The sequence below is a fragment of the Scleropages formosus genome, chromosome 8, assembly GCF_900964775.1.
Source record: "Scleropages formosus chromosome 8, fSclFor1.1, whole genome shotgun sequence".
NCBI lineage: Eukaryota > Metazoa > Chordata > Actinopteri > Osteoglossiformes > Osteoglossidae > Scleropages > Scleropages formosus.
In genome coordinates this window covers 32367431-32394059 of record NC_041813.1, presented here as the reverse complement: position 1 = coordinate 32394059, position 26629 = coordinate 32367431, and the positions used below count along the sequence as shown (strand labels likewise).

Genomic DNA, 26629 nt, shown 5'->3' with positions numbered 1-26629 from the left:
GCCTCGCACGTTTTGGACTTTACTTTAATGTTGTTTATTTTATTGTAAAGACAGCTGTGTGAAATATGTCATCCATAGTTGCCTACAAGATATTAAAAAGAAGAGCTTCCTTTTTTCCGTGTCCGTCTGGGTTTATATAATTATACGCCTTTCTGGAATCCACGTGAGGATCTGGGCTAACTCATTAGCCAGATCGTTACAAATTACTTACCCATTTATACAGTTGGGTAATTTTACTGGAGCAATGCAGAGTAAGTACCTTGCTCAAAGGTACCACAGCCAAGGCTTGAACCTATGACCTCTGCATCCAAAGGCAGCTGCTCTAACCACTACACCACCAGCTGTCCTCAGGTACATTGCGTGTCTGTGTGCGTGTAAAGCGTTAAACTCAGAGAGCCCACACTGTGTTGAACACATTCACGAGGACAAAGAAAAAGTGAGGCATTAAATATATTAATAAACGAAAAGGAAGGAAGGAACAAACAAACCGCGGGGCTCAAGTCTGTGTCTATAATGCTCCGAAAAGGCCATAAAACGACTTTTCTAGAGCTGTGCATGGACACGTCTAAGCACAAATGTACTGTTGGCGAAGGCCCTCCACACCAACGGTCCAAAAACGAGGAGTGCAAACGCACACAGCAGGACGAAGGAGACCTGGTCGTACAGAGATGCTCAGCAAACGTTTATTGGGCAAGTTCAGTGACACAGAGGCAGAGCTGCGCACGCGGGGCGGGGTCCGTCGGAGGCTCCTCAGAAGGACAGGGAGAAGGCTTTATACGAAAGGTTGGTGAAAACATCGATCTGATCGCTGCTCCCCCCCACCGTCAGCACCTGCAGGAAGGAAGCGAGAGAGAGGCGAGTGGCCGCACGTCCCGGCATGCGGCCGGCTTCCGGCGTGCCCTGCGACACGTGCCCTGTGACACTCACCCTGTGCTCCGTGCTGTTGGTGTTGAGGGCCACCGTGTTGAGGGATGGGGGACTACAGGGAATCAGGGACTTCACGTCCCCCCCCAGGAGACAGTGCGACAGAAAGTGGCCCTCGCCAACAGACAGGATCTGCAGAGAGGAAGAGAAGCGTGTAACACCACCAGCTACTGTGGTCTCTGTACGCCACCACGACAGGGGTGCCGAAGCCCCGCCTTTGCACCGCAGGGATTAGCACCAGGGAGGAGAGGCTTACCAGGTCCTGGTAGAACATGGCCTGCCGCTGACAGCCTGAGAGGGGGAAGATGGATGTCGGGGAGAGGGAGCGCAGGTGCCACAGAGAGAGCGAGGGGCCGCCTCCGCACAGCTAGGATGGAGAGAGGGGGCAGGACTGAGAACATCGATCATCTCCAACCACACAGTCGGCCATCCGCGCAGCTGGAGAAGCAGGATGGGACTCAGAGTCTCACACTGACACGTTTCTGAAAGTCTGATAACAAACAATCCCCGCAGCAGGGAGCGCTTCGGACTCTCCGTGCGGCTCACCATCCAATCCGAATCGGTCGTCAGGCAGCTGATCCACTTGCCGTACTGTGGGCGCGCGCATTCCTGGGCCACCGGAAAGGAGAACGGGAAGAAGACACCACTGCCTTTGTCAGAGGCGCCACGCGTCACATACACGAGCGAAGTAACTCTCCGACACGAGAGGATTCGTCACCACTGGCGGCGCTCCAGCGTCTCCGCTCGGCGCTTCCCTCACCTCGTACTTGTAGACCTCTAGGCGGTGCACCGACTGGCCCGTCCTGCAGTCTGAGGAGTCAGCGGCGGAGGCGCAGTCAGTCGGAGCACAGCGGACAGCACGTCACACTCCAAAGCGGCAGCGGTACAACAGCACTCCTGGAACGGAGGCCTCTCACCCCATATCCTGACAGCTCCGTCTTCCCCTCCAGAGAGAAGTTCCCCCTCTCTCTCTCTCATACTCAGGCAGTGGATGTAGTCTGTGTGGCCTTGCAGCACCGACTGCACAGACAGACAGAATTGAGGGGAAGGAGAAGTTTATCCAACCACCACGTTCACCTGCACAAAGAGCAGCAGCAGCAACAGCAGCGACAGGCACAGTGTTTGTGTCAGTGTAGGAGATGGCCAATAATGCTGCACCTTGAATACTCCCGTCTCCAGATCCATGATGTGAATATTGTTGTCTCCCCCACCAACCGCCAGACTGTTATCCTGCAAGAGGGAGAACTCTTTCAAGTAAAGGTGGCACAAAGTACACCTGGCACGCACCACACTGCAGGCGAGAGCCCATCTCACTGACACGGTGAGGTAACGTATGGAAGATATGCAGTGATGATTTTACATTCATTCTGCTCATGCTTTTCTCAAAAGCAACTTACAACGTTAAGGTACTTACACTCATTTACCCTTTTACACACAGCTGGGTAGTTTTTACTGGAGTGATTCAGGGTAAGAACCTTGCTCAAGAACTCTGCCATGGACAGTCCCAAGCCTGGCTGAGAAACGCCAGCAGGGAATTATGCCCCAGGAGGAGTGGAAGGCACAGAAACACCTTGCTCAAGGGTAATACAGCTGGAGATGAGGCTTGAACCTGCAACCTTTGGGTCCAAAGGCAGCAGTGCTAACTACGCTACCAGCTGTCCCTGTACACACACACACACAATTTTTTTTTTTTTTTTAAACTCACTCTGCAATTGACGATCATGTCGTTGATCTCTGGAATCTCAAGACTTGACCTGAGAGGGGGAAAACAGTTCTGTGAAACCCAAAGGCCACTAACCAGCAGCCCCACTGAACACATGCTGTTGCTATGGACACTTACTTGTATTGTGGTCTTCTAATCCAGACAGCTTTGGGGTTCTCGAAAGACAAGTGGGTACAAACAGAGTAACATTCATGGAATACCCCAGAGAGCCACTGAAGATCACCTGAGAACACCAGAAACTGCTTTCGCAGAACTAATGCACTTCCTTACACCAGTAGCATTTGGAGGAGAGGGCAGCTAGTTCATGTAAGACTTGCAGAATATTTTTTAATTGTTACTACTATTACTACATACGATAGCTATCGCCCATCTCTTGGTATTATCTGTAATAGTGTTTGGGAAACTTTACTCTCGTACTCGCTTGGCCAGCTCCGCCCAGCTCCAGGCACTGATCTCTCCGTTCCCGGCACTAAGGAGATGTGCGTCCGTTGAAAGGAGTGCAAATATGGGACCTTCGTGAGCTGAGACACACACGCACACATTACTTGCAATTCACCCCAAAATTTGTACGAATCCCACTTCTTAGTGCAAGAATATATCAGGCACATTACAGTTTCTACAGAGAAAGAAAAATGTACATCACATTTCCTTCATTAAAGGGTTAATCCATAGGAAGCAGAACACGCGATGGACGCGTTCGGATATGAGCTGGGGAAGTGCGGGGGGGCTGACATGGGATCTAAATGAATAGGGAAGCAAGAGACTGACCTGTGAAGGTCAGGATGGGCTTCTGGTTGATTCCTGTCGCCTCTGGGCTGAGGGAGGATGAGAGACTGGAAGGGAAGGAGAGACTATAACACGCTCAGGTGATGGACACCATGTGTTTCTCAAGGCAGATGCAGGAGTCAGGACACTCAGTGGTGGTGGTGGCAGGCACCTCCCTCACCTGAACACTGCAATCTCGCCATAGTTGTTGCTGGCAGCCAGGAAGCGGCCACAGGGTGAGAAGCTCTGCGAGAACACGGACATGTGGAGGAGCTGGAAGGAGAAGGGGAATGGGAGATGGGGGGGTCACAGTAAGTAAGCACAGGAAAGCACACATCTGATCATCGGCCAGGAAATAAGACCCGAACCCGCGTTCAAACTTAATGTCAGCACTCAATAACAAGTGCTGTTCAAAGCCACATATTAATAGCATCAGTGAATCGTGCAGCTAACAACTTGTTAACAAGGAGATTAAACACCTCGGTGAGTGAATGTGCCGGTCGAACCAACTTTTCCGTCTTCTGTTCTGTTCTGAGTGATTTTTAACTGCAGACTCCTACGTTACGTACCTCAACTGGACCCATGACTGTTTCGCGTCGTCTGAATAAGAGCTTTAGTTCCCACCCCCCCAAAAATAACTCGTAAATTAACAATTTTCTTAAAATATGCGCTTGCTTCTGGTTTTCGCTGCTCTTAAAATTCAAATAAAACGTCTCTAGAAGATGGCGTCACTGCACTTCCGGCCACTAATTTTTTACGTCACATCCCGCGCCGCCAACTCGAGCGAGCGAGCGGGGTCCTCCTGATTACGTCAGCGACTGTAAGTCGAGTCTAGGTTTATTCTTTTTGGGCGACATAGACAGCACACTTACAAATGGCAAAAAATGTAGAAGAAAAAAATACCGGAAGAGCACAAAATCCAGAGAGCCATTCAGATGAAAACATCAGGGTGCACTCTGTAGACATTAAGTACAGTCCAGTCAGTGATTGTTACCTGTGCCGCGACACTCACTGCACACCGTCCTTCTCAGAGGCTTCCGGAGCCACGATAATTCACGATCCCCATTTCTCCTCAACGGGAGTGTGCCTGGTCAAAGTGAGCCGTTGCCGGACACAGAGCTCCCCCAGTGCCTGGAGCAGGAGGCCCGCTAGGAGCGACGCGGCCCTCTGACCACAAGCGCACAGAGGGCCCCGCTCCACTGCTCCAGCAGCGTTGAGCTAAAGGCAGGAGTGACAGATCTGTTGCGTTGCCTCGTTCTTTTCCTTTTAGGGAACGCAGCACCATGTATGCAAATCAATTCACATATAGCCACTTTCTAACCATGGTCATTCAACCTTTTAATGCGATGGAATAAACACAGGAAAAGGATACAACTGCCTGTTTTTTTTTTTTTTTTTTTTTTTAATATTTTCCAAAAGGGGGGAGGGAATCAAAGCTGACATTTCTAGAGAAAAGCAGAGACATCAAACCCTCCCAAGTGTAATAACCACGTTGCTTATAAGTTTACTACAGCAGACATTCAGGAGGTTATCAAGAGGGTAGTTTCTCATTGGTACAAGTATACATGTATGTTCATGTAATCACATATGCATCCGAATTTAAAGTGATGCACTATTCCATGTCACTGTCTCTCCCATATTTCCATTCATCAGTCCTGAATAAACATATTTTTAAAAATAAAAAGAAAAAAAAAAAAAAAGAAAAAAAAAAAAAAAACCACACAAACTACTCCCTAAAAATTAGAACAGCACAATGGGTTCCAGACCGATCCGTCTTCCTGTACACCATACATCTCTTCTGGCTCCGGAAGAAGACCGTAGCGCAGACTTTAGCACAATATCCTCCTCTGGATCTCCAGTTGGTACAGTCCAGTACTGCTCAACAACAGCGACCAAGATCAAGCACTGGAGGAAGCAGGGCAGACCAGGAAACTACTTCCTTTGCGTTCGGCTGGATGATCTGCTTTCTTCCTTTCTGCTGCTCCTGAAAGAATGAGGCACAAAACATGACAGGTGAGAACAGGAAAAGCTCCTGAGAGACCATATGACAATGACAGGAGTGAGAAAGTCACACGTGTAAACGAGACAAACGGCCAAGAATTGGCTCGGAAAGGAGATATGCCACCAGCTAGAGACCTGGGGGACGGTGACGACGGGGCAGGTTGGCGGGCTCGCAGTGGAGGAGAGTAGCTAGGAGAGCGGGAGTCTCTCAGGGAATCAGCCGGCACCCTTCGCGGCCGAGGTGAGCTGAAAGTCACACGTGAACTGTTACAACGATGGTTTTTCCATTTCATCTTCAAAAAATTCAAGTGGTCTGCCGCCATAAGAGAGGCAGCAGTGGCCGGTTTTTTCGTCTGCACAATTGCTTTCTGTATTAATGTCATTTGGTTTAAAAAGTTGCCAGAGAGAGGACAAGCACGTCTAATGTACACGACAATCTTCTTCAGAAATGAAGAACTTCTTAGAGTCGGACTCTGCACAGTTCATTTTCTCACTGCTCTCACCAACACTACCTTTCTTTTATCTCTCTTTCACTTTCCGAAGATGAGGAAGACGAGGACCCACGCTGTCCTCGAGCACCATCACTGTTCCTGAGCCAAAGCGGAGAGAGAAACAGATGAGTATTCTCAGCTCACCTAATTGACAGCACCCTCACGCGCAGACATTGCTTCACAGCACAACACATAGGCTTCCGCAGCCGGTGTCAACTGACTGGGGTTTTAAGTCTTCTGGATGAGACCGCGTCATTTCTCTCCAGGAAGACCGCGCCGCTGCACAACGGGGGTCGCCCGACCGACCCAGCCCTCAGAGCCTGTGAGCCTTCGCAAGATGTGGAAGCTCCCTGAAGATGCTTCCAGTAGGGGAAGCGAAACATCGGAACCAGTTTCCTACATGACGCGATCTCATCCAGAAGACTTAAAACCCCAGTCAATTGCTTCATGGCTCCCAAACTCACTCTTTGCCTCCCTCAGGCTCAGACTCTGAACTGTCAGATGAAGATGATGAAGACGAAGATGATGATGAGGAGGAGGAGGACGACGACGACCCGGAACTACTGCTGCACTCTTTCTTGCACTGGCCACCACACCCCCCTTCTTCTGGCTTCCCAGAGGGCCGCTCATCTCCAGGGATGCTCAGGCAGGTTGTCTGCGCCAGCCCTGCATTCTGTTCCTTGGGCCGTGGACTCAATTCTGTTTCGTTGTTCCGGAGATAGATGTCGTGGGCAGGTGACACAGATACTCTTTTTGCGCTCCTGTCCATCTCCGTGCATCCTCTTTCCTGTCTGTCACCCTGTTCGTCTCCCACACCTTCCCTCACATCTGACTCCTCGACCCTGCCATTGCGGGCCCCTCCCTTTGCTACGGCCTTCTCTGCCTCGTGCTCTCCTTCACTCTCGGATCCAGAAGACGTGTCTGAGGAACTGGAAGACGAGGAGGAGGATGACGACGCAGAGCCAGGTGGCTGAGGCTGTGTGTCTTTGGGAGGAGTGCGGGGCCGCCTCTCTCTCTCCCTCTCACGCTCCCGTTCTCTGAGCCTCTCGCGCTCTCTTTCTCGTTCTCTCTCTCGCTCCCTTTCTCGCTCCCTCTCCTTTTCTCTGGAAAGTGAGCGACTGCTCCGTCTCCGCCGGTATGGAGAAGGCGAGCGCCGCGACCTAGAACACAGGAAATGGAAAGCCAAAACATTTTCCAAAACATCACAGCAGCATTACCACAGATGGCAGTCGGAGAAACAGAGTCACAACTTACCTGTATGGAGGACTGCGTCTCCTCGGGCTCCTTGTTCGGCTCCTCCTCTGCCTCCGGTCTCGAGACCGCTCCCGCTCCTTGTCTCTCTCTCTGTCCCTGTCTCTGCGTGATAGAGGAGAGTACCTCCTCACCCTCTCCCTGTCTCGGTCCCTCTCCCTGTCCCCATCGCGGTTGCGATCTCTCTCTCTGTCCCTGCGGGAAGAGTGTCGGGTGAGATGGGGGGAAGTCCGTCTCGATCCTCGTCTTGGGCTGGGGGAGGGCGTCGAACGGCGGTAGAGCCGTGATGCATCCTGGTACTGCAAAGGAGGAGTGCGACGCGGTGATGAAGGCGAGTGAGAGGAGTGCAGGGCCAGGGGGGCGCCCTCTTGTCCTCGGTTGACCTGGGCCTCTGCCGACCTTCCGCCTCTTTCCCTGCCACTGTCCTTCATGACCATTTGCTCACGAGTCAGCAAGGACGAGGAGTCCGGCTTTCGGCCTTCATCCTGCTTGGCCTTGGCTGGAGAGTGCCGTTCCCTTCCTCTCTCCTGGGGGGGGGTGGCCGGGGGACTCGTGTCCTCTGAGGGCACATAGCGCTTCTTGCCCACCTCCGACCCCCATCCTCGTGCCGGCTCGTTTTCAGATCTGCTTCTGTCCTCGCCTGTGAATGCTTCCTGCTGCGCCCCTGTGGAAGGGGAAAGGGACGCATCTCGGGACGGTTCTGTTGGGGAGTAGCGCTCCCCCCCTTGTCCTTGTTCCCTCTCAGGCGACATGGAGCTCGTTCTGGGTGCCTGCACTCTGCTCCCCCGCTCTCTTCCCGTGACGGGGCTCAGCTTCCTTTCCACAGGGTTGCACGTCAGCCCCTCTTCTCGACTCCGGGCTCTAAGCGTAGACCCCTCAGCGATGCTGTTCTGTACATCACTCTCACCCACTCTCTGACTCTGCTGGGCAGGATGAGGCGCTCGAGGGGATGACGGCTGGGGAAGAGCAGGCGGGAGTGGATGAGAAGCCAGACTTCGAGTCTCCTTACCAGTCTGCTCCTTGGGGCATTTCTTCTCATTCTCCTCAGAGGAGGAAGACGATGATGAGGATGATGAAGAACCTGAAGTGGTGGATGAGGATGATGACGAGGACGAAGAACTGTCACTCTCACTCCCGCTGCTGCTGCTGCTGCTGCTTGACCGGGTGCTGCTTCTCTTCCTCTGTTTTTCCTTCTCGTGACCCCCACGCTCCTCCTTCGATTCGGGCCTCCTCTCACCTTTCTGTGGCCCCTGCTGCCCCCTCAGCACCTCCTTGCTTGCAGCTCTGTCCCGGTCCCCATGGTCCTCTGCTGAAGGCACGGAGGTTCGAGGGGAGGAGGGCGAGTGTCTACCAGCTGCTTGTTCACTCTCTCTCACTTCACCACACAGCTTCTCCTGCTGCTTTCCTCTCTCTAGCTCCCTTTGCTTCTCTTTTTCCCGTCTCTCCCTCTCCTTCTCCCGTTCCCTCGCAGCTTCTCGTTCCCTCTCCTTCTCCCGTTCCCTCGCAGCTTCTCGTTCCCTCTCCTTCTCCCGTTCCCTCGCAGCTTCTCGTTCCCTCTCCTTCTCCCGTTCCCTCGCAGCTACTCGTTCCCTCTCCTTCTCCCGTTCCCTCGCAGCTACTCGTTCCCTCTCCTTCTCCCGTTCCCTCGCAGCTACTCGTTCCCTCTCCTTCTCCCGTTCCCTCGCAGCTTCTCGTTCCCTCTCCTTCTCCCGTTCCCTCGCAGCTTCTCGTTCCCTCTCCCTCTCCCGCTGCCTCTGTCGTTCCTTTTCTTGCTCCCTCACCTTTTCTCGCTCCCTCTCTCTCTCACGTTCACGGTCCCTCTCCCCTCCATTTTTCACAGGAGAGTGAGAGTTGGAAGAGCAGGAAGAGGACGATGAGGATGATGATGTCGATGACTCGGAGGAGGATCGCTTTCTTAATTTCTCTTTGGATCTCCTGTACTTCTCTTGGGGGGAGTCTTCCCTCTCCCGCTCCCTCTGGCGGCCCTTCTCACGCTCTCTGTCCAAGGCACTTCGCTCCCTCCCCCTTGCACGCTCCCCCTCTGTGCTCCTCATCTGCTTTGGCCTCTCCCGCTCTGGGGAGGGAGAGGGGGATGAAGAATTGTGCCTCTTCCTCTGGGGCTTCACGTTCTCTCGATCCGTTTTCCCGCCCCGGGTTTGCTCTGAAGTGCTGGGATGTGAAGGAGACCGCTGTGAAGACAAATATGTAGAAAGCAGATATTAAAATTTCAAAAATGCCAGCTCTCATTTAGCAAATACTCAAACATTAAGCAAACAAGCAGCAAAGGTCCCAATCTCACTTCTTTGAGCGTGACCCTGTGGGAGTGTTCCTCCTCTTGTCTTCGTCCTCTATTATCAGGGGACCGCCCCTTCCTTCCATCATTGTCCCTCCTAAATGGCTGGTTCTGCCGCGCCTCTTTGACTGCCACTGGAGATGGGCTACACGCACGGGATAAGGTGAAGGGTAGGGAAAGAGCAACAGTACTCAGAAAGCACTCCGTTTTGAGCCGTAACCAGCACACCAAAGAGCTTTCATGTCCCCCTCGTGAAATTATTTAATTAGGGTTCAATTATACAGATTTCTGGGAGGACGGGATTTAGTCTTAAGAGAGTCGTCTAGCCCAGCGAATACTAGATGTACCTGCATGCTGAATCTGAGGAGGGGCTTCTGTTCCTCCGTTGTTTGGTCTGTGGAGGAGTTCCATCTTCGCTGGCTTTCCTCTTTTTCCTGCGTCTGTCCTCTGGGGAACTGAGAAAGAAAGGCAGTCGTGTCACAGCACTACCACCAACATGACAGGCTACACGAAAAAGGAAGAAGGAAAGTAAGAAGAGTTTACCTCTGCCGGTCAGTCTTCTGCACAGACCCATCTCTAGGACAGAGGGAGAATGCCATGCATGGAGCAGGATATCGTTCAAAAAAAAAAAAAAAAAAGATTGAAGACAACACACAATCATACAGCTTACCTCCAGGTGCTGCATTCACCAGGATCCATTATCACTCAAAGCAGAACACCAGTGAAACCAGTTCAAGGATGTAACTTATGCTGGAATGTACCACTTGAGGCCAGTAGGCACACTAGCATAAACAAGTTTAAATTACAGAAGGTACCTTTTCTTTTTCTTCTTCTTAATTTTCTTTTTCCCCCGCTGGGGAGAAGGTGATGGACTCTCTGAGCTGCAAGAGAAAATGCAGGTAAACATCCCATCCCTCCCCACCTACACACCACCCCCTGGCTCCACTCTCAACTCCTCTCACCTCTCCCTGTTTTTGTTCCTCCTCTTCTTCTTTCGGCCACGCTTAGGGGATGGTGAAGAGGCTGAGCTGCTGGAATCCTCCACCAACCTTAGCAGGGAAGACAGCACAGAAGACATGAGTAGAACACACAACACATCCCATCTAAGCTACCTACACTGAATCCTGACAACTGGACTTCTACGTGCACATACATTAGTTTATTTACAAAACAGTGTAAACAATGTGCAACTCTAAACTTTAGTCATAAGCCCCACTTACAAACAGGAACATACGGAAGGAAAGCCTGCAAACGGCAGCAGGATGACAGTATGCTTATATTTGGTGATGACAGCAAATCAACTCTAAGTTTGCAACATTTCACCAGTTTCTTTAAGACTACTAAGCACACAACCTGTAATGGTGGTACAGATCACCAGTTACAAGTTACACGAGTTACACTGTGTTTACAGAGGTTTTTGGCTTTAGCAGGTCATGAGAAAATGCTTTGGCTTCCAACCTTCACCTTAGTCAGGCAGGAAAGCGTATCTAACCACATCACAGCTTTTGCCACTGTATACGGAGCTACACTGAACCCTCAACTCTGTGTTCCTTGTCATAAAAAGCTGCCCACTCCTCCTTCCTATACTTACGCATATCTCTGCTGCTGCTGCTGCTGCTGCTGCTGCTGCCGTTCCTGCTCCCTCTTCTCCTTCTCTCGCTGCTTGCGCTCTGGGTGGAAGGAGGAGCCGTCGACGTAGTCCGTAGCAATACCAAAGGCCTCTCGGAGGCGGTCGTTCTTCTGCTGGTTAGCAGCGGCCAGAGCGTGAGTCTCCGTCACCCTGTGGAGGAGCGCAAGTCATTAATAGAGCACGGAAAACCGCCTGGGCTGTCGCTCTGGTAGAGGTGGGAGCTGGAGGGTGCACTCACAGTGGCCGCTCTGTGGGGGGAGCAGGAGGCTCAAGCTTCTCCTGGAGCATCATCCGGAAGCTGTTCACTTTCTCCTCTATCTCCCCAGCAGAATACCTATCACAAACCCCCAGTAGTTAGGTTCAAACCTCAGGCTCGAGGGAGTACTTAACGCACATAACTCCTGAACATTCTGAAATTGTACAGAAACATATTGGAGAATTCCAAAAAAAAAAAAAAAAAAACCACCATGTAAAGATGTGAAGTCTTTTCTCACCCCTGCTCCTCCATCATGTCCTGCAGCTCTGCACACTTGAGCTCGAGCTGCCTCTTGCGCTGGTGCTCCAGAATCTCTGCGTTGGGCTGCCGATTCAGCTGGCTCTCGAGCCGCTCGCGCTCCTTCTCGTCCATCTCCCCGCTGCGGTCATCTCTCGTACGCTTCACCCGCACACTCGACAGGTTGCGCTGGACGTACCCATTGGTCCCACTGCCCCGGGGAGTGGTCAGACCGATGCCGTTGTACATCTCGCCTCACTGCCAGGAAACACGCATACATGCAAAGAGTGTGGCAAGTTAAAAGACAACGAAAATGGCCAAATTTACCAGGTTAAACAGCGGGGTAATTTTTACCAGACCAACGTAGGGTAAGTATTTTGCTCAAGAATACTAACAGCTGGAGGTGGAATTCAAACCTGCGACTTTTGGGTTCAAAGGCAGCGACTCTAACCGGTATGCCACGCTGCCCTGAACTTCTTCACAATACAGCTTACGAACTACCGGGGTAGTTTTTACAGCTCAGCGTGGCATCGTCGGCAAGGCTGAAGCGCAGTACAGGAGGGTAAAGTCAGTGTAGTCAGTCTGCAAAAGGGCTGCGACCTCGCACTCCTTTCCTCCAGCAGTAAAGCCACGTCGTGTTTCGAGAGAAGGTGACTCTGTGTGTGTGTGTGTGTGTGTGTGTGTGTGTTGCTCTGGAGCACAGCTGTATGAGCAGGATTGTGTACAAGGCCTCAGTTAAACACCACCTCATCTCTCTCCGAGTCCACGTCAATATACTGTACCGTAAAAGAGGTGTCGCGGGTACAGCTGTCGGTCGCTACAAAGTTACTAGTCGCGAGCTCACGTGCGTGGAGAAGAGAAAACGGCAAAGTTGGCACCATGTATGGAAGCTCAGACAGCACCTGTTTCACTGAGGGCCCGATTTAGCGCGCAGTCCTGCAGGCAGACAGACACAGACACACACACACACACACACACACACACACATAGGGCAGGCGCTCTGGGCGCCGCGGCGGGACCGCAGCAAATAATTGGCACTTATGATCGCTGCTCGGACTCGGAGCCAATGGTCGGGTAAACGAAAGAGGCACGGAAACACACACACTCGAGTCGCTACCGAGGAGAACGACCCAGCGGACGTCATGTGTGTCTGCGCTGCGGAGCCCGCGCGCCCCCTTCCTGCTTCTTTTCCCGCTGCTGCCCCTCGGCCTCGCGCCGCTGGCGCGCTCGCGGCTCGGCGGCCTTCACTCTTCCCTCTTCCCTGTTGACTTCGCGAACCGAACGCAGTCAGAAAATGTCCCGGCGATCAACTCGCTTCTGCTCGCGTCGCACCCAAAAAGCTCAAAAGCTGTAAACGTGTCCGCACGCGTCGCTCGAAACCCTCCCGTCCCGTGTGAGGGAGGCTCACAGGAGCAAAATGAGCAAGTTGAGCGACTGTGCTGCTACTGCTTTCCACCATGTTCGGCTGAGCTGACGTGAACACAACTTACCTCTTTATTCTCCGCCACCGGGAGAAAGAGATGAAGGCAAGAAAAATACAGCGCTATACGCCTAAGCTGGTCGCCCGTGCTACAAATAAAACACTAGCAACGAATACAAATTCTTTTTTCGTCAACGGAAATGAGACAAAAAGGGACTACGTGTGTATATTAAATCGAATCTGTGTCGCTCAGCACAGCGTCGAGTTCAACACGCGACAGCGCTCTTCCCACAAGCCACCGCGTACGAACTACATTTCCCACCAATGCCGGAATTGACGTGACCAATCAAATCGCGGAGGCGCTACCAGCGCGCACTGTCCGTTGACGGCGGCCTTACGGCAGGACAGCGCGTCGCCTTCCATTTTGTCTACACGCGCGCGGGGAGATGTGTGTATGTGTGTTTCTCTTCAAGAGTACTTTAAATCCACGCTACCTTACATGGGGGATTTATAGTAAAGTTGAGGAATCCAAGTTACAGTGAGAAGTCTTCTTTGAACGCACTTGTTATTTCTCATCACCGAGCACGAAAAAGCAGAGAACTTTTTCGTACTGTAGTACTGTGTAAAAGTCTTGGAGTTGTGTTTGGACACCTTTAATACAGTGGCACTCAGTGTACAGTATGTTACATAGACATCTTTTGCTTAACATAAGTTGGGGATAAAATAAAAATGTTTGAACAACATTTATTGATTTAAAAAACATTTTTGAAGCCACTGTTCACCGCAGAGAAGGAAGTGCAGCAATACATGCTTCAGACAACGCGGCAGGGGGCGATTTCAATTCGGCACGCCGGTTGAGGGTCCGTCGCCAGCGGAAATGGCACCGCATGCAGCGTGACGGTGACAGACAGCAGGATGAGCCAGCGCACAGCGGCAGTCGTGACCCCCTCTCCGCTTCCGTTGCGGTCGCGGTCGCAGTCGCAGCACCTCGGACGAGACCCGGCCGTGGAGTCCGTGGGAGTCGGTGGCGGGGAGCATCTCATCCAGTCGGTCGCGATGGATTTAGCAGTGACGTGTTCCTGATCTAATCCCCCTCTTTTCAGCACCCAGTAGGAGTTGTTCTTGAAGAAATAAGCATCTCCTGAAAAGTAAGTAGGACGGAGGCAGCGCATGAGGGGAAATAACAAGCGTCATAAGCAGTAAGCGAGCACTTGGACGCAGGAGCCCGCGTCTCACCATCTCCCCAGCTGATGATGTCATCTGGGTCAGAGGGAACCCCTTTCCAGAGCGAAGCCTCCTTGGGGTATCCTCCTTCCAGCTTCATCTCTGTTTCTGGGCCAGTCTCGTCAAACCTCCAAAACTCCCCGCCACTGAACAGGTAGGTCTTTCCATTGTGTGCCCAAACAAAGGCGGCTCCCACGCTGACAGGAGGGAGCCCTGCCGCGGTGCGCACGCCCCAATCAGACAGCGGCCGGGGATAGCCTGGCAGGGCTGACGTGTCCTTGAAAACCCAGTACTGCTGCTCTGTACAGAGGCAAGGAAGGAAAGAGGAGATAGCTCATGGGAAGTTACACTTTTTTTTTTTTTTTTTTTGAGTATTGCAAGAAGAAAATGAACAAAGTGTTTGTGTGAGACTAATCATTAGCATTAGGAGGGATGCATGAGTCCCCCCGTCAGCAACTTACATATAAAAAAAAAAAAAAACCCAAAAAAAGTAGAGCAGAATTTCTTTTCTCTTGCTCTCTCTTTCTCTCTCTCACTCTGTCTCTTACCAGTGAAGAAGATAATATGGTTTCCACTCTTTCTCTCATAGACTGCATCAACTTTATCCATTCCTGGGGGGAGTCCGATCCAGAACTTGCGAATGAGCGCCGGGGAAAGGGAGACCAATGAGCCGGACCTTTGGATTCTCCAGAAGTACGGCCCTAGAACAAGAAATGGAAACCAGCTGGATGACTAAGTTGTACAGTCCATGTCCCTTTGCATTGGGGCCCGCACAAGCACAGGTACAAGTGGATGCTGAGTTCTGCAGTCGGTCAGGTTCTCCAGGACCCCGTGATTGGAGGAGCAAGCACCAGGGCTACAAATAGTGCTGTCTGTTATCTCAGGCTTGGAATGAACTTTGGTCCAACAGCCAGCGAATCCCTCTCACCTTTAAAGAAGAAGACTTCTCCCCTGATGTTGGCCACTGCATCAAAGCCTCCGTCACAGCGATTTGGCAGGGCACGTTCCAGGCTGTGATGGCGACAAGGTTTGGGGACGGGGATGCCGTGAGTGTCAGGCTGCTGCTGGAGCGGAGTGACACCAGCAAAGGTCTGCAGTCTTGTCACTAGAGCGCTTTTCCCTACTCTATCTGATAGAGTACGCGAAACCGAAATCCAGTGAATACAGTACACTCGTGGCCCGTTAGTCACTCTCCCAGCATCAAGTTTTTCCAAGATATCCAGCTGGAGATTAACAACACCGCTCATCGTCCAGCTGTCCAAATTGTCACTTGTATGTTATACTGCTTTGCATTTTTAAATTATTATTTTCAGGGACCAAACGGCAATAAAATGAAACGGCATACATTTTACACCACATTTTCTTTTTGATATTAGGCATCATTTGGGGTGATTTTGGCAAGAAATTGTCATTTTTCCCATAAGAAATAATCAAAGAAGTCATTTCTCTTTTCTTAGTTTTTCGATATTCATTCGGTTTGCCGTAACGAATTAGGACCGGGGAACGGGGATAAGTGTACATGCTCAGCCCCTGTCATTCATCCATGGTCATGAGCAAACTGTTATTAAAGACGTGGCTGTCGAAGGCATGTCATGGTCGTATGTCTGATTGTGTGTGAATCTAGGCAATGAATGCCTCAGCTGTATTATCCCACGTGAGCCTGCCAGATGAACAAATAACAGTGTTACTCTTTTCCTGGTTGCGCACTTGCTGTGGGGCTACCACAACTGAGCAATGTTGCTCTGCTGCACTCGTGTGGATTGTATCATCAATAGTGCTGATGAGACTCACTGCCTGGTTGGTCTTGGGGGAGGGGGTGGGGGTCGGGGTACATGGGGGAGGCCAGGATGGGTTCGGACACCAGGTAGAGCTGTGGTCCAGCCCTCCCTGCTCCCTGCAAGAAAAAGAGACACGCACGATATGAACAACACCATGCAACAAAATGCTTGTGTTCACAAAGCCATTAATCATTCAGAACAACTTGCGCATCTTACTAATGATTTGTTCATCTTTAATATGCAGGATATTAAGAAACTGAAGACCTTTATTGCTCAATATTTTTTTTCTAAACTAGCGCTAACAGTTTCCTCTCAGCATTTGATCTCAAACGCTGCTAGGCTACAGTCTCGCTGTGAAAAGCATCGCTCACCGTAGAGCGTCCGAATTGCCAACGTGTCGTCCGCAGGAAGGCGGTACTGCCGAATGTCCCCCACTGCACCCTGGTAGTAGGGCCTCATAATGGACTGGGAGGACGACGAGTGGGACAGGCCCAGGGCGTGGCCAAACTCATGGACAGCCACGGTGAAGAGGTCCATGCTGCCACTGTCACCTGGAAGGCAGGCCGGAAGCCTAGCGCTCAGCACGCGTGTTCACAGCACAGCTCATTGCTACGGCTCACTCTGCGACTCTCATTACTTTGAGTGTAACCACCTAACGGGTCATTTAATACACAAAACCACGCTGAAACTGATGCCAGAAGAGAGGACCTGCGCATGCCCCAGCCCACACCTCCATAACTCCAGGTCTCTTCGTCATCGAAGTGTGCATCTCCAGCGATGTCACTTATCCCTGGGAAGAAAGCATGTGCAAGCGTGCCCCCTTTCCCATCAAAGGGGTACCCGTCATCATGAAGGGAGCGGGCGAAGGAGATCCGAATGTCCCCTTCGGTGACGCTTCCTCCGTCTGTGCTGGAGATGTGGCGGAACTGCAGAGGGATCACGTCACTCCACATCTGGAGAGCGTAGTTCAGGATGAGATCCACGTGCTGTGGCTGAAGGGAGGGAGACATTGAGGAGGACGGATAGCTGTGGATGCTGGGAAAGAGGGAGACGAGAAAACGTGGAGCAGAGAAGATGGCGTCAGTGCTGTAAATGTACCTGGCCGAGCTGGGAGAGACCAGACGGCTGACGGAGGTACCTCCATGTAATGTCGCTCTTGTCCCAGCGCGTTCCCGACAATGCGTACCGCCTCCTGCGCTTCCTCAGCAGGTCGGCCGATCCCACGATGTCAGGTAAGGAGCAGCGAGGGGTGGACATGAGGGCGAGGGTAGCGTTGTCTGCAAGACATGAAGACATAAGCGTCGTCTTACGTTCGACAGGCAGCGAGCGCTTGGAGACCCCCCTTGGCAGCCACATGCGCGAAGCAGTAATTGCAGAGGCGCAGCACACAGCGGACGTCGTACCCAGCCTGCCCGTCGCCCGCAGGCCAGCGAATCTCTGCATCACTCGGATGGCCCTCTCGAGGCCCTCCCTCGTCTGCAGTTTGCCCCTGCTGGGGTCCGGAGGGGGCAGGTACCCGTAGCGGCTCAGCCAGTCCTGTAATCAGCAGCGTCGCACAGAAGTGAGCAGGTTCCGGACGTCTCCGCGTTGTCGTCTAAGAGGTCTCCCAGAACTCTGTCGTAAGCCGCTTCTCGCGGTAGAGCTTCCGAGCCCAACTAGCCTCACAAGCCCCAGCCGCTGCAGCGGAACCTCTGGGGATCATCTCCGCGTTCTTCCGCATCGCCGAAGGCCAGAGGCATGAACCGTGACCTGTGCCATTTGTCTGTTCTAGTTGCTTTCACAAAAATATTTAAATGTTTTTACGCTTCGGCAACCTTTGACTTAACATCCTACACTGGAGTGTGTGTTCCATTGATGTATGGATGAGTGACCCATTGTAAGTAGTGTATCTAGCAGTGTAAGTCGGTGAACAAGGTGCGTGGGCTGATAGTAACATTAAATAGAGTTCAGTGGAAGTCGCTTTGGAGAAAAGCGTCTGCTAAATAGTGTAAAATATGTCAAGATTCAGCATTTACTTTTTCTTTTTTAGACATCTGTTTTGAGAACAGCCAGAGAAGTTTTTGATGAGGTCAGTTCCCCCCCTCTTCATTTACAACACGCAGACTAAGGAAGAAGAACTTGGTAAACGCTGAACTCCACTGCATGGCTCTTTTAATCGAGATGTTTCAAAGCGCACTCGAGACCCAAGTGAAGGAGAGCGAGGATGCGACTCACCACACCCTTGGCGTACCGGTCTCCCCCTGGCACGGCATGTCCCACTGCGACGTCCCCCATGAGGACCACCGCTCCCAGCACCAGGTAGTACGTCATCGTGATGCTCAGATCTCGGAAACCCAGATCGTGTCCGCTGTGCAATTCCGTTCGATTCACCTCGATTTTTACTGCATTTGCTCTGTGAGCTCTGCCTGACAGCGAGATGTTCCCTGGGTGTAGCTCTCTTGCTCACTGAAGACACCGTCTGTCTGCTTCTCCTAGCAGCAGTCTACTCTCCTCTGCCTCAGGGGACTAGGCAGGGCTCAGGCCTAATGGAGTCGTTTAGCAGACATCCTCTCTCAGTGCTCTCTTCTCATCCTCCTCCTCCCTTTTCAGACAACACAGAAGAGGAACACACACACCAAAGGAAATGCAGAAAAAATCTGTTTGGGAATTATCATGGGAAGCCATGTAAGGTAAACGTGCAACGCTGCCGTTCCCCTGCCCACAGAGCAGAGATTCCTGTTCGCTGGCGGGGGGTGGACGTTCCCGGTCATCACAACAGAACTGCTCTCTTTCAGTGCCATTGGCCATATCTTGTGTTTCCGGGTCAATAAACCAAGTTTCACTTTTGGTCACCGCATCTGAAAGGAAGCGCTTTGTCACTCGTTTCTGTGTTGCCCCACGGACAAGCACGATTCTATTGTGTCGCTGGAATATTCCTGAAACAAGCGGAAAGTTAAGACCGCAACTACCACAGTATCACGACTGGACAGAAATACTCTGGGAGACCATCTGTCAGTAGCCAGGAGGATGACATCTGTCTGCAAGACCCAGATGCTGCGACCCGACTGGGGGGGGGGGGCGTTTATGCTCTTCCTGCAAAGCAGGTCGAGCACCTGCCTTAATTTCTCTTGTTTGAGACTGCCAATACAATGTGTGGGAGGGGGCAGGCTGTTGGGGTCACCTGGGCAGGCCCCCCCCCCCAGGCCTAGACCACTCACAAGCAGCTACTTCCCCATGGCTCTGATGACAGCGTAGGCAGGAAAGCGTCCTGGGGTAAACAAACACCGACAGCATTGTGCGAATCAGAATAGTAACCGCAGCCCGAGGATGTTTACGGCGAGGCTGCGGGGTGGCTCGAGAGGTGCTTACAAACACCACCGTGGGCCACTCTGCACTGCTTTTCCCCACAATCCTTTTGTAGGCATAGTGCAGTAAAGAAACCCAAACGTGCAGTAAGCAGTTGCTTTCTTTTATTGGTTGTCAACAACAACAACAACAACAACAACAACACAGGCATGCCAACACGAGACAGACTCCCTCGCTGCAGGAGGGAACACAGCTACTGTGGAACAGCAACAATGACAACAGGGACCGCAGGGGCGAGCACTGCGTGGCTGCGACGTGAGTCGGCACGGCTCCGGGGTCGGCACACGTCACTCCATTCCGCCTTAGTGTGACCCGAGCATCCCGTTAGGGCTTCTCGCAGAAGGAGTACTCAGCCTTGTGATGCATGATGAGTGTGTTGTTGGCAAAGTAGAAGCTGTCTGACCTTGTCTCAAAGGGGCTGGCGATCATATCTGCAACTGAGACAGGAGATGGACCACAAGTGAGTGTTTATTATTGGACAGCAGAGGAGTTGAAGCAGACTGTGCATGCAAGCGAAAGCCGGAGCACTGCGGGGTGCCACACGTCCATCTGTGCAGAAGACACAGACCTGTATCGGGGTCCAGCTCAGGCAACGTGTAGATGTGCTCACACGTGTTCCTGCTGTAGGGGATGCAGAAGCCGATCTCAAAATCAAAAGACTTGAGCAGCTGGTCTCTGTAGTAATGTCTCTCAATTAGGCGGAGCCTGTTGACCGCCTTGCTTCCGACAGTGAACTCCAGCCTGGGAGGGTGGGAGAGAGGAGGCGGTCGCTGCTGCGCAGCTCACACGGACACACAGTGCAGGCAGAAGTGTACTGATGCAGTACAACACATATACAAGCAAGGACTTTAACCAGCTGGCTCCCTGCTGGTTTTGAGTGGCGTACATGTGTGGACAACTGTATGGCAGTGCTGCAGAAGGCACACACTTACGTGGCTCCAATCTCCCGCAGGGAAAGGAAGGCAGGGCTGAAGTGATACTGAATGAACCTGCCTGCATTTAAGTCGATCACATCTTTTATTTCTGAAAAAGATGGACACAAATAGCAATATGAGAGCAATGCACCAAACACATAGGTGTGATTAATAATGAGAGATGCAACACAAGGGCAATATGTCCTGACCACCAGTTTCATCTCTCTCACTCACACACACACACACACACACACAGTTACAAGATGACACCAGAGGGCAGCGCTACACATTTTTACTCCAGGCACAGAGCTAACAGGTACAGTTACCTGTCGGACAGTGTTTCTTGATGTCCAGAATGACTGCCCCGCTCTCCAAGTCTCGGATCTTAAAGCGTGAGAAGCTGATGTTGTAGATATTGTCCTCAGGACTGCACAAGTAATCTGCAATGAAGTCGTTTGGTGAAATTTGCCACAGCAGTTTGCAGACTGCATTTGAAGCAGGGAAAGACCAAGGTCTTGAAAGACACCTTATATCAACAAAAATAAATGATAGAAGAGCTTCCAGACTGCAGCTGTGGGACCCTGTTGAGACACACTGCTGAACACCCTCACACACGCAGCTAATGTGGGATAGGAGTGAGACATGGGCTCCCAGAGCAGCTGACCACCAGACCATCGCATGTGGACCTCTGGGCTTTAGATGCCTCTCCCCACAGAATTCTGCTTCCCTGTGACAGAAACTGTAAATGAGTCTGACTTCACTCCAGTTTAAGAAATATGGTCAGCCAGTGCCCCGTTCACTCTTGTTTGAGTCTAAACATCTGAGTTAGAGCCTCTCAGTCATGTGACCTGCACTTAAGGAAATCTACATCACACCACTGCTGAAGAGACATATGCCATAGACATAAGGAAAGCACTCATGTTTTTGACATAGCAGCTTGTAGATTCGTTTAAAATCTGCCAATTCCGACAAAGTGCACAAAGTTCCCCTTGAGTGCAGGAGAGAGAGAGTGTGTGCGCGCGCGCGCTTACACACACGTGCACGCTCCCCACCGTCAGTGTAGGATGTGAGCCGCAAGACCGAGCTGGGGGTGATGGGCTCTCCGGGGGTCAGCTCTTTCACCACCTCTCCTAGCTCCACTCCAGCAGGCAGCCCATTCCAGTCCTCCATGTCCACCTCTCCGAAACTGCCACGCTCCCTCTCCATCCTCTGCACATATACGTCGGTTGACATTTCTTCATCTTCCTCAACCTCTCTTTCTCTGTCTGTCTCGTATAGCCCATCTGTCATTCTGCCTGCCGTCCTCTGCGTCCTCAGCTCTTCTTCCCCTTTCACCGACGCTGCTCCTCTGTTTCAGTGTCAGACACAAAGCGTGACAATGAGCACAGTAGTGTGCGCGCGTGCTGCGTCCCCCCGGCCTCATTCCCCACTCACTCTGCTATCGCTCTGCCTTGGTGACTCAGCCAGACTAAAACCCATGTGATACTGTTAATCCACATAAATCCATAATGAGCTGGAGACACAGGCAACAGTACACTGTCAAGGGCCAATGACACAGGGGCATTAATGGGGGTGAGTGAGCTTAGGATTAAGAGTGTAATGTCTGCAATATCAAAATAATAATGGTGTGGAGTGACTAAGGGCTGAGTTGTAACTTTTACTGAAGCAGTTCCTGTGCTGTGTAGTTGTCTAAAACCCACACTGGATGCCTTTAAAGAGCATTTCTGCAAGCAGCTGATCGCTGAATTGTATCTCTAGAGCCCACTGTACAATATTTCCAAGAACAGGACTGCAATTCTGCAGGTAAGCTACAGATACATTAGATTTTTTGGGGCACAGCTGACACTAGTTTGAAGGATCTCAGTACAACATCAGTGGAGGAGTCACATGGAGTCATGCAGAAGTAAGGTGCTAAGAGGTGGAAAGCAGGATAGAAATACAGCAGGAAAGGGGTCCAGGGAGGAGGTGGTGGGTTTTTGACATTACCAGTCTGCAGTGTCTAATGTGGAGAAGGAGGAGAACAAACAGAGAGGAAGACAAAGTGAGAAATTTCCAGACCTGGTGGAGAGAATTTGGAAGGAATGAGGAGTTCAAGGCACTATGAACGTTTCAGGGAAAGTGACCAGGTTCTGTCACCCCCCTCTACCCACGAGGCTGTTCTTTGCCTAGACGCAAACACTCCAATAGTAAACTTGTGAAATTACTCAGCAGGACGCTTGTGTTTGTGCCATTTTCTCTCCAGCGGAAGAATGCAGAGGCAGGAAGAGCGACATACCACATCCTGCCTCATTTCGGCACACCTCCATCTCCTGTTTCCATGGATACAAGTGTCTAGTTTCGTCACTTCGGCAAGAGCTTCTCGGCAGTCAGAAGTTTCCCAGAAGGGCTGTTTTTAACAAGTGAACATGAAAAGCATAGAGAAAGGGGAAGACAGCCTGAAATAAGAGGCAAAGAGTCAGGTACGTGTGCCATTTAATCTGCTCATTTACTGTGGTGAAAACGGGGTAGACGCAGCACAGACAGGGCTGCCGCAAATGCGGAAGTGCTATCTATAACTGAACAGCACACGAATTCAAACTCAGATTGCTTGTCTCGAAAGAAGTTACACACTCATAGGTTGCCCGGGGGAGGAAAGTCGCCGGGACAGAAACCAAAGAAAAAAAAAAAAAAAAAAAAAAAGCTACGGGTCTGGAAATACTGTTAACACACTGCCCCCTTGTCACTCGCTCCTGCAGACGATGAGGCACACCGAGCTGTCTGTCATCATGTACCTTCCATCTCTCCTCGCCTTCTCTGCCACCACCCTGAGCTCCACGACAGCGGAACCCTTCAGCCGAAGCACAACTCTGACCAGCGAGGCACTCACAGCAGGTGCTAAAACTGAACGGCCAAACCCCCAAAACATGTCGACGAATAGAGACCCGTCGGCTGAGACGGCAAAACAAGACTCGTTCGCTTCCGAGAGGATGACAACACCAGCGTCGAGGCACAGACCCTCAGAACGGAGTGGCGTAACCAAGGTTGTGGAATTCAGAGCAAGAACGGTAGAAAGCAACCCCTGGAAAAACCCGGCAGAAACCCCTTACGCAACATCCGGACAGGGGGCGACCACACAACACAATCTTCGCGCACACCGTGAGCCCACAGCAGGGAACATGGAGACAACCGCTCATCGGCAGGAGAGCCCTGAGACAAGCAGCAGCCACATGGACGCCAGAGCGATGGGGGATCCGAGACCAGCACCTGCCACATACTCCAGCACCACGTGGGACAAGCGCAGCACGGCCCCAGCAAATCACAACACCACTGGCCCCGTCGCAACCAGCACCGTGGAACTTCACAGCAACACGTATACAGGGTTACATGCCTCTGCAGACACACACCGTACGCCCACAGCATACAACATGGCAACAGAAGTACGTGACCATGACCTTGGAAAGTCCACTCAGATGGACCAAAAAACTGAGTTATGCAACCCGCAGAGCAATAACACAATTAGTAATAAGTCACAGCCCAAATGTGGAAAAAGGGAAGTGAAGCCTGTGCCCCTGTCAAAATCCACTAAGCTTGTCTGTTTCGTCACTCTGTGCACTCTGGGTGTGACCGCTTCGGTCTTCTTCGGCCTCACCATGTTTCTCTGGGTACGCCTCTCTGTCCACAGAGGGAAGGTGAGGAAGAGATGGATGCAGGCCAGAGGAGAGCAGAGCACCCTGTGGGCTCAGCCCAAGGGGACACTGGAGCAAAGAGTGGAGTTCTGGTATGCCAACAGCTCCTCGGTGGCCCCGGAGCAGGCCGCGGTCAGAGCACAGCCACTGGAAGACACAGGCAGGAGGAGAGAGCCAGAAACACTGTGGACACCACCCAGGGTCACCCTGGAGGACATTACTGAGTTCTGGTACTCAAATGGGAGGACAAGGCCACACATAGAGAGGAGCAAAGTGTGAAAGGGGCACAGAACGGATCAAAAATGGGGGAGAAGCTGTGAACAACCGCATTGTTATTCTACTTTCGTAAATAAAAAAAGTTATTTCTGAGCAACACAAACATCTTGCTCTCTACCGCTTTGTTTATCAAATGCAGTTCTATCAGACATATTGCTGAATACAAGAAAAAACCAAAAATGACTATATATACACACACACTTTCTGAACCCATATGACTATATACTTGAGTGTAAATTTTTAAGCATTGCACTTTATGTAATTTTGGACAAAATATCACACAAACACCTGAACGACCTCTTTCGTTTCATCCTCATTAAGACACTGATTCCTGCCACATTCACATACAAAACAGATATTCAGTGCAGATGTGTGCATTTGGTTGGCAGCTCCACCCAAATGAAACTGAAATAGGAACAACGTGTTACAACTGAGAAGCTGCTCTTCTCTTGACCCCCCCGCCCCCAAAAGAGTGACCTCGCCCTTTTCACTATCCTGTAACAAATACCACAAAAACATGCAACTGTGTCCTTAGAACATCCTCACAGCAGTGAATGTTCGTGGTGACTTTTCTGGCATTGTTCCTGTGCTGGTATCCTATCTCTGCTGTGCAGTCAGGGTCACCAACGGTCTGAACAAGATACACCCTGGGAAGGGGTGTAAAGCGTGGCATGAGCAGAAGGAAGAGGGAGAAAAGCAAGGAGAGGTGACCATGCTCTCAGAAGTGTCCAATTCCACTGAAGGTGTCTTCTCTGGTAGGAAAATGTAGGTAAGAGACATTCATTATTTTTCATAAGAGATCTGAATCAGTGAACAATCTTAACAGTTTTCAATGAATCATTGCGTCAGTTACACATTTGCGGAGGAACGAATAGCCAAAGTCAGTGTGCTACAATGCAACTTTCAAACCGATTTCTCACTGCATGGACCTGCTGAAGCATAAAGGCTGGCAGCCTGCTCTTGTCAGATTACAAACAGCACACTGATGTTTTACACCAGTCAAAAGTAATCAAAAGGAAAAATCCCAAGCTAATGCTTTCAAGGATTAGCCTGTCATTTTATATAATAATATCACTGTGCTGCGCATTCTCCATTCACATATATGGGGTTAAGTACGAGCTCCCTTTGAAACTGTCCAAAACTTGCAATCAGAGTTCCTCTTAAGTACACTCAGCCGGTTGTGTAACGTATGCCATGTTGTGGGATGCCGTGTGGATGTTGGGTTTATTTCTGAGTTTTGTCTCTGCAAAGCACCGACGAACGCTGCTTGGTTCATCTCCAGGTACTGCTCTTGAGCAGTTCTTCAGTCCTGTAAGCTTTCGCATAGCAGTGGCTGCAGCCCACAGAATCTCAGCATCACTGGTACACAAGAGAGCAGAGCAGAACGTTTCCTACCAGAGTGCTTGACAGACTCTGCTTGTGGTGGAGAGTGGTGCTGGGAAGCACCACAGGTGCAGATCTTGACTACTAGCCCTTGTCAGAATGGCCAATTGAGCTTATCCCAGTGGTACACAAGGCTTGACCTTCCAATCTGAGGTACCTCCACATTCTAGGCCTTGAAAACAAATCTATCTAGAAAACATTTCTCTGCCTGTTATTCTCTACTATCCAAACCTTTCTTCTGAAGGACGTGTGGACCTTCATGATCCATTTCGTGACATCTCACCCCACTTGTCAAATAGCAGTATGTTCCTATTAATACTTACGTTCAGTTCCACACTCATTCCTCCACCTTTCCCTCTTGCGTCTGCGGTGCAAACAACCCGGATGACCACAATACACAGTTTCAACCCACTGAAATCAAAGCCTACCCAACCAACCTCACAGCCTGTTTCTGAACCATTAACCATACTAACTATAGGAGGAATCCCATCATCTGCTACTAGTCAGTCGACTACTCTGCAGCCAATCCCATCATCTGCTCCTGGTCAGTCGACTACTCTGCAGCCAATCCCATCATCTGCTCCTGGTCAGTCGACTACTCTGCAGCCAATCCCATCATCTGCTCCTGGTCAGTCGACTACTCTGCAGCCAATCCCATCATCTGCTCCTGGTCAGTCGACTACTCTGCAGCCAATCACATCATCTGCTCCTGATCAGTCGACTACTCTGCAGCCAATCACATCATCTGCTCCTGATCAGTCGACTACTCTGCAGCCAGTCACAGCATCTGCTCCTGATCAGTTGACTACTCTGCAGCCAGTCACAGCATCTGCTCCTGATCAGTTGACTACGCTGCAGCCAATCACATCATCTGCACTTCATCAATCGACTACTCTGCAGCCAATCACAGCATCTACTCCCAATCAATCGATTATTCTACAGCCAATCGAAACACCTGGTTCTCCTCCAGTCAGAATGGTCATTCCTAAACAATTGACTACTCCCCAATCATCTGTCATAACAGTTTCAGAGTCTGAGCTTCCTACTACATTA

The 26629-nt window shown here is 51.1% G+C and overlaps 5 protein-coding genes across 9 annotated transcripts; 1 reads left to right on the top strand and 4 right to left on the bottom strand.

The window, feature by feature from the left end:
- Positions 1–441: 441 nt before the first annotated feature.
- On the bottom strand, positions 442–4138 carry thoc6 (THO complex 6). 2 transcript variants are annotated; one of them, XM_018764447.2, is made up of 13 exons: positions 3892–3975; positions 3594–3685; positions 3416–3480; positions 3065–3168; positions 2765–2802; positions 2630–2678; positions 2083–2154; positions 1842–1944; positions 1685–1734; positions 1471–1533; positions 1181–1291; positions 928–1056; positions 442–831 (listed from the first exon to the last, which is right to left on the bottom strand). In XM_018764447.2, exons 2-13 carry the CDS (start codon positions 3674–3676, stop codon positions 751–753), a joined length of 948 nt encoding a protein of 315 aa, XP_018619963.1. In that variant the 5' UTR covers positions 3677–3685; positions 3892–3975; the 3' UTR covers positions 442–750. The 2 variants fall into 2 exon arrangements, with proteins under 2 accessions (XP_018619963.1, XP_018619962.1); XM_018764446.2 differs by lacking the exon at positions 3892–3975 and adding an exon at positions 3982–4138 and having other exon boundaries at positions 445–831.
- A 655-nt stretch (positions 4139–4793) lies between these two features.
- On the bottom strand, positions 4794–13287 carry srrm2 (serine/arginine repetitive matrix 2). Of its 2 annotated transcripts, XM_018764412.2 has the most exons (14): positions 13062–13287; positions 11573–11829; positions 11317–11412; positions 11040–11228; positions 10411–10497; positions 10264–10329; positions 9992–10024; positions 9796–9903; positions 9455–9593; positions 7159–9344; positions 6369–7064; positions 5926–6003; positions 5549–5659; positions 4794–5396 (listed from the first exon to the last, which is right to left on the bottom strand). In XM_018764412.2, exons 2-14 carry the CDS (start codon positions 11818–11820, stop codon positions 5345–5347), a joined length of 4089 nt encoding a protein of 1362 aa, XP_018619928.2. In that variant the 5' UTR covers positions 11821–11829; positions 13062–13287; the 3' UTR covers positions 4794–5344. The 2 variants fall into 2 exon arrangements, with proteins under 2 accessions (XP_018619928.2, XP_018619929.2); XM_018764413.2 differs by lacking the exon at positions 10264–10329.
- A 320-nt stretch (positions 13288–13607) lies between these two features.
- Positions 13608–18544, bottom strand: LOC108941685 (matrix metalloproteinase-25-like). The gene is made up of 9 exons (XM_018764469.2): positions 18208–18544; positions 17397–17529; positions 17132–17270; positions 16724–17028; positions 16358–16544; positions 15144–15304; positions 14764–14916; positions 14228–14515; positions 13608–14132 (listed from the first exon to the last, which is right to left on the bottom strand). Exons 1-9 carry the CDS (start codon positions 18301–18303, stop codon positions 13804–13806), a joined length of 1791 nt encoding a protein of 596 aa, XP_018619985.1. The 5' UTR covers positions 18304–18544; the 3' UTR covers positions 13608–13803.
- An 875-nt stretch (positions 18545–19419) lies between these two features.
- LOC108941671 (protein unc-119 homolog A-like) lies at positions 19420–22481 on the bottom strand. Its single transcript, XM_018764456.1, has 7 exons — positions 22457–22481; positions 21687–21788; positions 21305–21600; positions 20579–20692; positions 20271–20361; positions 19907–20079; positions 19420–19775 (listed from the first exon to the last, which is right to left on the bottom strand). The coding sequence occupies exons 2-7, from the start codon at positions 21749–21751 to the stop codon at positions 19663–19665; spliced, it is 852 nt and encodes a 283-aa protein (XP_018619972.1). The 5' UTR covers positions 21752–21788; positions 22457–22481; the 3' UTR covers positions 19420–19662.
- A 62-nt stretch (positions 22482–22543) lies between these two features.
- Positions 22544–26443, top strand: LOC114911040 (flocculation protein FLO11). Of its 3 annotated transcripts, XM_029253917.1 has the most exons (4): positions 22546–22711; positions 22988–23668; positions 23914–24962; positions 25476–26443. In XM_029253917.1, the coding sequence occupies exons 2-3, from the start codon at positions 22991–22993 to the stop codon at positions 24139–24141; spliced, it is 906 nt and encodes a 301-aa protein (XP_029109750.1). In that variant the 5' UTR covers positions 22546–22711; positions 22988–22990; the 3' UTR covers positions 24142–24962; positions 25476–26443. The 3 variants fall into 3 exon arrangements, with proteins under 3 accessions (XP_029109749.1, XP_029109748.1, XP_029109750.1); XM_029253916.1 differs by having other exon boundaries at positions 22544–22711; positions 22988–24958; XM_029253915.1 differs by having other exon boundaries at positions 22544–22711; positions 22988–24962.
- Positions 26444–26629: the final 186 nt, after the last annotated feature.

Bases quoted from the DNA above. Each gene is read 5' to 3' on its own strand.
- thoc6 (XM_018764446.2), bottom strand. The intron at 2,803-3,064 runs GTACGAGAGTAA...TTGTCTTTCGAG, and splicing joins GGGCGGAGCTGGCCAAGCGA to AACCCCAAAGCTGTCTGGAT. The intron at 2,679-2,764 runs GTAAGTGTCCAT...TCCCCCTCTCAG, and splicing joins ATTAGAAGACCACAATACAA to GTCAAGTCTTGAGATTCCAG.
- srrm2 (XM_018764412.2), bottom strand. From the start codon at position 11,820: ATGTACAACGGCATCGGTCTGACCACTCCCCGGGGCAGTGGGACCAAT. The intron at 10,025-10,263 runs GTACCTTCTGTA...CCTCTGTCCTAG, and splicing joins AAGAAGAAGAAAAAGAAAAG to AGATGGGTCTGTGCAGAAGA. The intron at 5,660-5,925 runs GTAGTGTTGGTG...TGTGACTTTCAG, and splicing joins GAAAGAGAGATAAAAGAAAG to CTCACCTCGGCCGCGAAGGG.
- LOC108941685 (XM_018764469.2), bottom strand. From the start codon at position 18,303: ATGACGTACTACCTGGTGCTGGGAGCGGTGGTCCTCATGGGGGACGTC. The intron at 15,305-16,357 runs ATGCTTTTCACA...AAGACTGCAGAC, and splicing joins CGGACGCTCTACGGTGAGCG to CTTTGCTGGTGTCACTCCGC. The intron at 14,133-14,227 runs GTGAGACGCGGG...CTTACTTTTCAG, and splicing joins CATCATCAGCTGGGGAGATG to GAGATGCTTATTTCTTCAAG.
- LOC108941671 (XM_018764456.1), bottom strand. From the start codon at position 21,751: ATGTGGATTAACAGTATCACATGGGTTTTAGTCTGGCTGAGTCACCAA. The intron at 20,080-20,270 runs GTAAGTGTGTGC...CCACCCTCCCAG, and splicing joins CTGCGGGAGATTGGAGCCAC to GCTGGAGTTCACTGTCGGAA. The intron at 19,776-19,906 runs GTCTGTGTCTTC...CTCCTGTCTCAG, and splicing joins TGAGCTGGACCCCGATACAG to TTGCAGATATGATCGCCAGC.
- LOC114911040 (XM_029253916.1), top strand. From the start codon at position 22,991: ATGAGGCACACCGAGCTGTCTGTCATCATGTACCTTCCATCTCTCCTC.